The sequence below is a fragment of the Notolepis coatsorum genome, assembly GCF_963971535.1.
Source record: "Notolepis coatsorum genome assembly, chromosome: 15".
Lineage (NCBI taxonomy): Eukaryota > Metazoa > Chordata > Actinopteri > Aulopiformes > Paralepididae > Notolepis > Notolepis coatsorum.
The window spans coordinates 76,650,875-76,662,311 of record NC_140179.1 but is presented as its reverse complement, the minus strand read 5'-3'; the positions used below and the strand labels follow the sequence as shown (position 1 = coordinate 76,662,311).

The 11,437-nt window shown below is 43.0% G+C and overlaps 1 protein-coding gene across 1 annotated transcript; it reads left to right on the top strand.

Moving 5' to 3' along the window:
* Positions 1-903: 903 nt before the first annotated feature.
* LOC311241571 (fibroblast growth factor 6-like) lies at positions 904-8,195 on the top strand (the record flags this gene model as incomplete). Its single annotated transcript, XM_084330430.1, has 3 exons — positions 904-1,219; positions 1,849-1,952; positions 8,019-8,195. 3 exons carry the CDS (start codon positions 904-906, stop codon positions 8,193-8,195), a joined length of 597 nt encoding a protein of 198 aa, XP_084186556.1.
* Positions 8,196-11,437: the final 3,242 nt, after the last annotated feature.

Below are 11,437 nucleotides of genomic sequence, written 5' to 3'. Positions count from 1 at the left end.
GAAAGAAGGTTGAAATACGGGACAATCCCGGGGAAAACGGGAGGGTTGACAGGTATGTGTTTATATTATTCTATCGGTGCCAAGTGTATCTGTGCGCAACGCGCACTCTGACCGGACAAAATATGTGTTGTATAAACTTACAGAAACAGCTAAGGAAGTGACAGACAGGTTTGCCATTGCTCTCCGGTGACTGGCCTGGACTGTTTTTACACCTTGGTTCTAAATAAGGACGCAGGCTGTTAGACATATGACCACCGTCCCAATTTGGGCTCTGCGGCCACAGGATCCATCGCATCCCATGATTGCTCAACGCTATCCAATGAAAGTCCCCTCTCCCCCAACCCCTATCTCTCTCACATCATGCAGCCCGGGGCTCGAACCGCTGCTGTGAGGAGGAGGACTGCTGCTGCGATTCTGGGTTCGCTGCGCACTCTCTCTCTCTCTGCTGGATTGCAACTTTCTCTCTCTCCCCCCCCTCTCTCTCTCCCGTCTCCCCCCCTCTCTCTCCCTCCCTCCCTCTCTCTCTCTCTCTCCTGCTGTGAAGTCAGCAGCGTGATGTCATGTGAGGATGCGAGTGCCTGGCTCAAGGTGAGATAGTAGTGTTTTGGTGAGTGGTGGTGTTCTCCACACGGCCAGAGGCGCGGAGCTGAAAGATGGTAATCGCCAGGCGCGCCACCACCTCAAGCTCCTCCGACGCGCTGCTCCACCTCTGTCCCCCCGTCTCCACCGCTCAGCTCCCGGGCTGCTATGGTTCCGTGCCCGGGGCCCTGATCTGCCTTTCCAAAAGAAGCCTGCTGTGCCACCACGATGCCAAAGGACGCAAAATAAGAAGAGTTGTATTTTTAGGGCCGTTAACTTTGACCACGTGGTGCCATTGCGCAGAGCCGGCGCCTCCACTACAGTATGTCCTGCGAGGCCAGGGCGCACTGGACGCTGACTGCGATTATTGTTCTGTTGACTTCGCTTTTGGGGATCGTGTCGTCCTACCCGATTATTCCAAGCGGCAGGACTAATGCCACTTTACTGGAGACCTGGGAGACGCTGTTCTCTCGCTCGTATCTGGGCATCGCTGGGGACAAGTCGGAGCTGAACTGGGAGAGTGACTATTTAATGGGCATCAAGAGAGTGCGCCGACTTTACTGCAACGTGGGCATTGGATTTCACCTGCAGGTGCTCCCCGACGGGAGGATAAGCGGTATACATAATGAGAACCCACACAGTGAGTTGCATCCTGCACTGTACTGTATATACATAATGAGAACCCACACAGTGAGTGGCATCCTGCACTGTACTGTATATACATAATGAGAACCCACACAGTGAGTGGCATCCTGCACTGTACTGTATATACATAATGAGAACCCACACAGTGAGTGGCATCCTGCACTGTATACAGTACAGCTCTCTGTGAAAGTGACCCAAGCAGATAATAACTTCTTATATTGCATAATATTGAATAGCCAGTGTCGGCATTGTTGAAAGCAAAGAGAAATCTATTAAAAAACCGTGTATCTGTTAGTGCGAAATATCTTCCCAGGCCAAAAACATGACATGAATGCTTGGACCAATATAGACTAGCTTATTTTTACTCTCGAGTCCCTCGGCAGGTCAGAAACAAATTACCACGCCTGCACGTCTGAAAGTGTACTTATATGAGATATGACTGTTTTAATGAATATTGCTATAATGGCTTAAGTCAGTGTGTATAGGCACCACATCCAGTCGCAATGCACCTGCAAGGTTACACCCACTGCTGCAGAGAGGCTGGTGCACGACGTGTCTTTGTGCCCAGTCGCAGTGGGACTGTGTTTGGCCGGGAGGGCTCCCCTAACACTATGTTTCGTTTAGGTTTAATAGAAATCTCTACCGTGGATCGTGGAGTGATAAGCCTGTATGGAGTGAGAAGCGAGCTTTTTATTGCAATGAACAGCAGGGGACGGTTATACGGAACGGTACGTGTGTGCAGCGCAATTATGGACTGTCTCTTATAAACAAACTATACTGTATCTAACTCTTCTTACCTGCGTCTTTCCATATACGAGGACACATTTGCCCCCGAGGAGAATGTGTTTCTCAAACATCAAAGCGTTTTTCTCTGGAGAAATATGCCCCCGATTACTCGTCTTTTGAGAGAGATAATGTGATGTGTGCGGAAGACGTTCTCCTTGGAGAGCGATGCCCTCATATAGGGAGATAGACGCACTTTCTTTTGAGAATTGTTGTGTTATTAATTAACATGCTCTTAATCCCAATGAATTGGTACACTATAGTTAGATGCATGCATTGCACAAAGCCTGTTGTGTCATGTGGTCTCATTGATAAAACTTGTCTTGTAACGTTAATAATAATTAACATTATTATTCATTCATGTCATCTGTTTGTTGTATGAACAGCATGCTTGTCAATCTTCAGTGTGTTTTATATAATTATTATCTCTAAGAGAAAATAACATAAATGTTTACTATACATACATGCTTTAGAGACATTCCCATAAAACGTAAAAATGGTTGGTCGTTGCATTTTTTTTAAAGGTTAGTAGTATAGTATTATGTATTATGACCATCATGTAACATGTCAATGGATGGATTTAATTTGGCATTGATAAGTATTCATCTGTACCTATAGTAGCAATCCAATCAATTACTTTTACTATTCAGTACCATTATAGGTTCATTAGACAAAAATAAATGAGATATAATCCATCTTTCACCACTGGTGATCTAACAACAACAAACTAAGAACTAAAAAGTAGCCTTCCTTGATTTCTGACATTTTGAATATATATTCTTGGCATTGGATTTTATTATTGTGTAAATTCTCTGATACTCTGTTGCATCAGCCCATATCTGATATCAGTATACATGGCCGTCCCTAATCGATAGATATAGCAGCATTAAAGCCAACTTTTTGGGAAATTAGCTTATTTGCCATCTCCCTGGAGTTAGACAAGCAGATACATACCCTTTTCTTTGCATGCATTGGGCGAACAGCCACACCGTTAGGCTAGCTTAATGACCAGCATTAGCATGGAAATGACCATCATACACTTCCATCATAACCGATGAGACATAAAAAATAGTTCAAAGTATATATCTGGTTAGAAAACGAAAATGTCTCCACGTGGTAAATACACAGGTCACAACATGTTTACAGGAACATTTTGGAGTTGTATTTACAGTGTATTTCGTGACTGTTGGGAACTAGGCTACACTGGCACACCTACTTCCAGTGAATGACGCTAAGCTAGGCTAACGGTGCGGCTGTTCCCTAAGCCTACTGCATGCACAGAGAAGAAACGGGTATGCTTGTCTAACTCCAGGGTAGATGGCAAATAAGCGAATTTCCCAAAAAGTTGGCGTGTTCCTTTAACCCATTTAGACCTAAAACGTCTGCTAATAATGCATTATATATATAGCCTATACACACAAATGTGTTTCCTGGTTTCAATGGGTTAAAGATGCTACAAAGCACACGATGGGACCAGTGTTCCATAAGGATATTCCTGCATGCATAATGCCTGTATGCTTGGCATATACAAATTATATTACAACTCAGTAAAAAAATATCCAAAACCTTTTATGATTATAGTGGGGGGGGAATAAAATTGCCATCCAAAAGTGAGACGGTGAAAGTCACAATTCAACCGTTCACACAACGTTATTAACTTGTGTTTAAAACATAATATCGTCCCACTCGCCCCTCAGATTAGTGTGAATGTGGTCATACACACAGGCTAATATCATAAAAGGCGGTTAGTCTAGACACTATCTAATCAATACTGAAGGTCAAGGCCTTTATTGAACGTTATTATTATAGCACGAGAAGTAAGCGGGTGTCATCTGCATTTTGAAAAGGGCAATTGTTATTGAGCAAAATACCATCTCCTCAGATTTCCCTTAAAGGAACCCCCAGAGAGCTGCGGGGGCGGCAGCGCAGACACGACTGTCTTTCAGAGGCCGCCGTGGCTCCGATTTAAAGCTGTAGAGTTGAGATACCAGTATCGTATGAAACTAGACGACCTTAGGAATCCATTGCTAACCACCATGTCATGCTAGCTTGTAAATTAGCTAAATAATGCTCCAACGTTGGTAAACATGTTGGCGAGGGGAAAAACTGACATGGCCGTTTTCAAAGGGGATCTGACCTCTCGCCTCGAGATATTTGAATGAAAATGGGTTCTATATGGGTATACCCACAAGTTTCCCCTTTATATAGGCATTCCCACTTTATGCAAATTTCATGCCGGTTTGGGCAAAAGCCACACAGTATAACTGTGTTATTGTTAATAAAAATGGTGTATTTGATTATTTCTGCATACTGGGGTCCCTAGACAGTCTTGGAATTTGCATAAATTGGGTATGACTGGAGAGCTGAGACTCGTGTGGATCCAATGAGCCCCAGCTGTATTTCACTGCCACACGACAGAAGGTTAACCCTTTACTGTCACACAACCGACGGCCGTGTGGCAGTGAAAGGGTTAACCGGCTGTCGTGTGGCAGTGAAAGGGTTAACCTTCTGTGTATTGTCGCAGTGAAAGTGTTAACAGTTTGGTAGTGTGGCAGTGAAAGGGTTAATGTGTGACGGATAATCACAGCTTTACAGTCAATGGCTTTTCTAGGTATATTGTCAATAAGGGGGGTTTCTTTTTTATTATCAAATATTTTAAATGTTTCCATTTTAAACATAAAACAAGGCAACACAATACAGTAATAATCATAACAAGACCACACAGTACCACAACAATAATAATAGCAACAATAACGACATTAGCAATAATACAAATAATAAATACAGAACATAAAAACCAACTTGTGCGGCTGGGTGGCGTAGCGGAGATTGTGCTTGTCACCAAGAGGCTGCGGTCTCGACTCCCGGAGTCAGCGTTGTCTGCGGCTTGGGCCAGTCGTCATATTATCTCAATTGGCAGAGGTAGCGGGTGGAAAGCCGGTGGGTGGGGATTGGACGTTGTGGACAGCGACTCCTACAGGTCGGTTGGGTGACGCCTGTACAGCAGAAACAGGAAGTATCGGGGGCAGCGTGAGCCTCCCACGCGTTACTCCTCGCCACTGAGAGTCCGCGCTGTCTGGTGAAAAGATGCGACAGGCTGCCTCCTCGTGTACCGGAGGGGACACGTGATGCAAGGCTTCTATCCTCACTACAGCCAACCAGTGGGAGGCATAGTCTAGCAACGTACAAGACAGGGGAGGGGAGAATTGAAGGGGAGCATTGGCGATATGAAATTGGGATGGGAGAAAAGTAGAAAATAAGGATAAAAAAGTGGATAAAAAAAAATAAAAAAAAACAGGACCAACCCCGCTCCGCTGCTAGATAGTGGCCATTACTTTATCAGCCGCTGCGACCCACAATAAGGGGTGCATGGTTTCTGAACAATTTCCAGAACAGAAGTGCTCGCCATCCAATTGCCGAAATGTTTTATTCTTGCTGAAATCTCAAAATGTCAAAAGATTTGATAACAAATTTCATGTTTATCAATATAACAAAATGGTATCGACCCAAGAACTGCTGCAGCAAAGCCATGAGACATAATTGAGCATGGAAATGACCATCGTACACTTCCATCATAATATTCTAAGCTCTTATACACATTTAACAATTTTAATAGGATGCTTAACCAAAACACAATGTTTATTACAGATAATAAACACACAGTGATATAAGCTGCATCTCAAATAATTAATCTTCAGGTTCCCAGCTTTAAGATGATGCATACAACTTCTATGTGGAATATACTGTTGACCAGCTGCTATCTCTCTACAGAAATTAGTCTATGGTGGGTCACTATGGGTTTAAAGGAACAGTGCATGTTGTTTAACAACCCTATTTAACTATTTAAACAATTATTATAAAAAAAAGCACTTTGGATTGTATATGTTTTGGTTTTTGAGGTATTGGTACAGTAGAAGAAATTGTTAGCGCCTGTATTTGTTAGCAATGCTAGCAGAAGTCAATGAGGACTATTAGCATGTCTCTGAAAAATCACATATAGCACGTTCCAACAACATTGTTACAACATTGTTAAATCCCCCATGTGTAGGATTTCGACATCAATATCATTGTCAATTCAATGACCATTACCTTGGCAGGATCACTACAACTGTCATGAGACCAGTGGCAGCCTCTATAGGGAGGTGTAGTCTGACGTCACTTTGGACCGCCCGCGAGGTCCACCCGTATAGGGATTTATCATTGGGAAAATGTATTATCGGCTATTGTAATAATTCTGCCTCATGAACATTGGCAAGCTTTCCATTTGCACAAAATGAGTTCCCTTCTATCACTAACATTATTGTTTAAGCATTTTTGGTTGAAATAAAGTTAGTTAAATGGGCGGTCGGATGGCGTAGCGGAGATTGCGCTCGTCACCAATGCAAGAGGCTGCGGTCTCGACTCCCGGAGTCAGCATTGCCTTGCGGCTTGGGCCGATCGTCATACTAACTCGTTTGGCTGAGTTAGCGGGAGGGAAGTCGAGGGTGGTAATCTGGCGTTGTGGACAGCGACGCCTACAGGTCAGGTATGGGCGCCTGCTCAGCGAAAGGCAGGAAATGGTGAAGGCAGCGTGACCTCCCACGCGTTACGCTTCACCAATGAGAGTCCTCGCTGCCACGTGAAAAGAGAGCCACTGGCTGTCTCCACATGTGTCGTAGGAAGCATGTGGTAAACTTCAGGGTTCCCTTGTACCGACCAGTAGGAGGAACATGCGCACAACAACCAGGTAGGGGAGGGGGGGATTGGCATAACGACTAAATTGGGATGGGGAGAAAAATAGAAAATCAGGCGGAGAAAAAGAGGATACAAAAATAATAATAATAAAGTTATAAGGTTTTTAATTTGTTGTTAAAAAAGAACTACACTTACCAGTAGAAAGCCTGTCATTCAGTGCTGTCGCCTAACACACGTCACGGCCATTGTGTAGTTTCTCAGTGAACGAAAACATAAACGTTATTTTGCTACCTTTACGATTAATTTTGAATTTTTTCTTGTTAAGCTATAGATTGTGGATGAATACACACAGTAAGGTACACCATGCCAATGTTCATGCTTTATTTGTTTTAAACGAGACGATTTAGAAATGGGTCCATTGGAAATACATTGCGATTTCAAGAGGGGTGGACCGCGCGAGAAACAGCAATGACGTAACCACTACACCTCCCTATGTTGTGTTTATATTGTGTGCCATTGGTTCAGCTCCACATGAGCTCTGCTGAACTGCATATTACGACGCAAAGGAAGCCTTTCCAAACAAAACTTGTTTTTACCAACAAAAACAACGTAAAGCTGCAAGAACTATTTTCAGACATAGTATTTTTCACATTTCCAAAATGTCTCACGACCCCACCTGCCATCAGAAGGTCTCGTTGAGTTATGGTTGTGCTATACTGAAAACAAGCCTGCGCCACCGGTGGCCATAGTTCTTTGTTGACAAAAAAAACAACATTGGGCAGGAACCAATGGCAGCATCTCCTTTACAACAGGAAGCAGCAGGGTTTATGGGAAATTTGGTTTTAGTGTGAGAATTATGCTACCGGTCGTCTCAGAAATTATCTAATTTGTTTACAGTAGTGATACCAAGGTATCACAACTAATCTGACAATGATATACAGGTTTGAAGTGATATATTATTATTGAGAATTATACTGCATGTAGGGGCTTTAACTATATAGAACTAAAACGTATAAAACCATTGTTTGCTTGTTTTTTCAGCTATGCTAACAGACCTGATTCACTTGTACTGGCATCGCTAACAAATTCTAACAACTTGTACTTCCAATATCTCAAAAACGCAAACACTTTTTTTGGGGGGATGGATTGAAATGACTCCCCAGTTTGTGGCAAATCAGATCAAAATGTTCGTTTTAAAGTATTCCATCAAAACCCTTTTTAAGTGTTATTAAGAAAAGGTCAAGTAAAAGAAAGCAAGCATGCATGTAGTGTGGTGTTCATGTAATGCGCTCCAGTATGAACTTTGTCATGATCTTGTCGGTTTTACCCATTTTTAGAGATACTTTCGGGACGAGTGCAAGTTCAAGGAGACACTGCTCCCCAACAACTACAATGCCTACGAGTCTTTTGTTTACAAGGGCTACTACATCGCCCTCAGCAAGCATGGCCGCGTCAAGAGAGGCAACAAGGCCACAACCGCCATGACTGTCACACATTTCCTCCCTCGACTATGAGCAAAAACTGGCAATAACTCACTAATTTGCACATGTGGATGTTCTTCCAGGTAATATAGAAATGCATATTCATCATGATATACACACACCAATGGACTGCGGAGAAGAAAAAAAGTGAACACACATATTTATTCTCTTTATATGTATATTTGGTTAGCTATCTTTGTATTACGACTTCTATTTATGCCATACTGTGCTGCTTATATTGTTTTTATGGTTATTGACAGGGAGAGTTGAAGCCTGTCTCACTTTACCTTGGTGCTTGCTGTAAAAGAAGTATGTGTCACGCTGCGCTTCTGAGGTGGAGGATGAGCTTAATCTCCTGTGCTTTTAAAGAGTGAAATTAATACTTTTTATTACCTCAAAGAACCACTACTGGAAATAAGGGATGCATGGATTTCTGCTAAAAATATCTTGATAAGTTTTATCTTTTTATTTTTCTGAAACCTTTTGAGTGCTTGATGGTTCCCCCCGCGCTCTCTCTCTCTTATCATATATGTCCCATTAATGGGGAAAATGAGGCCACATAAATGCACTTCCTTTGCTGCACGAGTTGAAGGTGCCTTGGTGTTCCTACTTGTATCCCCCTTTAAACTTGCATGTAAGAGACACCCACTAGAGTCAGAAATAGGGCTGACGCTCTCCGGAGAGGGCCTCAGTGAAGGGGGATGGGGGCAGGACTATCTCTGGTTTATTTTCTTTTCCGTAATTAGACTGATTTAAGTAATATACAGTCTGTGGTGAAGACCAGAGGGCCATAGGCGCTGAGCCTCACATGAACCCCAGAGGTGTGTTACCGTGTGGCAGAATCAGTGAATAAAACAGGGTGGGATACTTATTTATCCAGCTTTGGAGTCAAAACTCTTAAGAAATGTGTTGTTTGTGTACCAGGGTCTTTATGTCTGCAAAAAAAGAATTGCCCTGTTTCACTTTGACATTATAGTATGCAAACCGAACATCTCGCGGAGTGGGGTTAGCTATAATCGAAATGGAGATTTTGATGTTTTTAGTTATCACAATGGTTGTTTGGTACATTAAAAGACAAGGTTCAGATTGAACATGTATCAACTGATTTTCAGAATCGCTATACAGCTGAAATGGAGAAGATCTGTTAGAATTTGGCAATTTACAAAGGTCATTTCAACACAGCCCTTGTTTTCATTGAGAACAAGCAGCATTTGCCCCCGCCCCTCCTCGTGCAACATTCTGTTTATATAGTAATGCCACAGTGAAATAAGACATTCGATTAGGGGAATATAATAGCAAGCGCACAGTAGAACTGTATCTGCGCATTGTCTTGGACACTGCTAACCGGCTGTCCTAAAGTGTCTGGCTTTGGGTCAGTGTATTTGAGTTGTAAAGATTGCAAGCTTTACTGTTGTTGCCAATCGCCGTGGATAATGATGTCTATTGTCCTATAAGCCAATAAAAAATAATGTAAATAGTTAAAATGTGAAACAAATGGAAAAAGAGAAACGGGAGCTATTTTAACGCTGCTTTATCGCAATTGCCTAAAATGAGGCAAAAACAGTTCAGGTTGCACAAAGACCATCAATGATGGTGCCTAAATGTTTTGGTATGAATCGTTCCCATACACATATTTATTTTATTCTTATTTATCTGTTTGTTGGTGCGTTTGATGGAGTATGCGTGTGTGGTCGTGGGCCATTCGCCCCGTCAGCGTGCTCTGCAGTAGCACTGCAGTGCCAGGGTGGTGTTGGAAGCTGTAGGAGGCTAGTTTTAAATGTGATTATCAGAGAGTCAATGTGTGGCATTGGGCTTAGAGGACAGTGCAGTCCCTCCCTCTAGGGCGGATGCACACTATAAGATATCCCCCAAAGGTTTCTTGAACTAGGGCTAATGAAGCTCAATAGTTGCCATTCCATCCACATTTCCTAGAGAGAGGTGCTTTAAGAAAGCCTCTTCTAAAAAATTAAATAATGTAGGATTTTAATGCTGTTTTTCTAAGTCTGTGGTTGGAAGGCCTTTATCAGCGCTGACTCATGTCAAAATCTTGTTGTGTGCATCCATCCTTAGGTGATCTTAGCTTGTAATTTCTGCAGCTGTTTACTTGAAAAATATTTGGAGGCTATAGTTCCACTCAACAACCCCCCCCGGTTCAGTTGTTCAGTTTATTGGAGCAGAGAGGAAGTGGGACTATTTTAACCCAGGAAAGACTCACGGCGGAGCGCTGGCCTGCCGGCTTTGTTGTTCGTCAAACCCTCCGCAAGAATGTGGATCTGCCAGGATGACTGGCAGCTTCCCACATACCTGAGCTGCCCCCCCTCTGAGCACTGTCACCCGCCCCTTACCACCCCCACTCCACCTCCACCAGTCCCTTACCCCCCACCCAGAGCAGGGACCTTGGGATTCCTACAGTAACCCAGGACCTTTGCTTTCAGCCTTTTCTTAGTTCAAGGTCAGAGTCATGGACCAGTCTTTGCCCCAGTTCAGTGGCCAGGGTGGTGCCGTTCTCTATAGGTCTGGGCAATACTGTTGTTTATCATATGGTATATAATCTATCTGTGTTATCATGATGTGGTTTATATATATATATATACTGTATATATATATAGTGAATTTGTGATACACAGTTTTGTTGTCTAAATTGAAATGTTTGAGAATGTTGATCACAGCGAATTCCCATTCAATATGATGCACATTGATTGGATTATCTTAACGTGAGTTTTGATACCTATAAGCAGATATTGTGATACTGATGCATTGTATATTGATATATAAAATTTAAAAAAAGGTTCTTGTGAATATATAGTGATCCCCGCCCCCATATCACCCCCAGCCCTACTGTTTCCCCCGGAATAAGATCACATTACCTTATTTTATGCTTTTATTAAACCGAGAGTACGTTTCACGCAAAAAAAACACAAGATGAAAGATTGTTTTCTCTCTCTCAACCAGAAATGCACTGTTTTTATTGGTCGCCGTAATAACAGGCGCCAGGACACCTATATCAGCCACCTACTGTATATCTGGCTACAGTAAATAGGCCAATGGGGGCTACAGATGTTAATTTCTTCATGAGGAAACATGTGTCAGCCGGTGATCTACAATGTTTTGAAACCGTCTTAACGTACTTCCCCCCCTGTGAATTCTGAACCCTGTCTCTTTGAAATGCAGCTCCTCAACCCCCCCCCCCCCCCCCCCCCCCCCCTTGCCCTCTCCTTTCCAAGTAGTTCCTGGGATATTTCTGGGGAGGGGACATCTGCAGAGTTAATGCAATG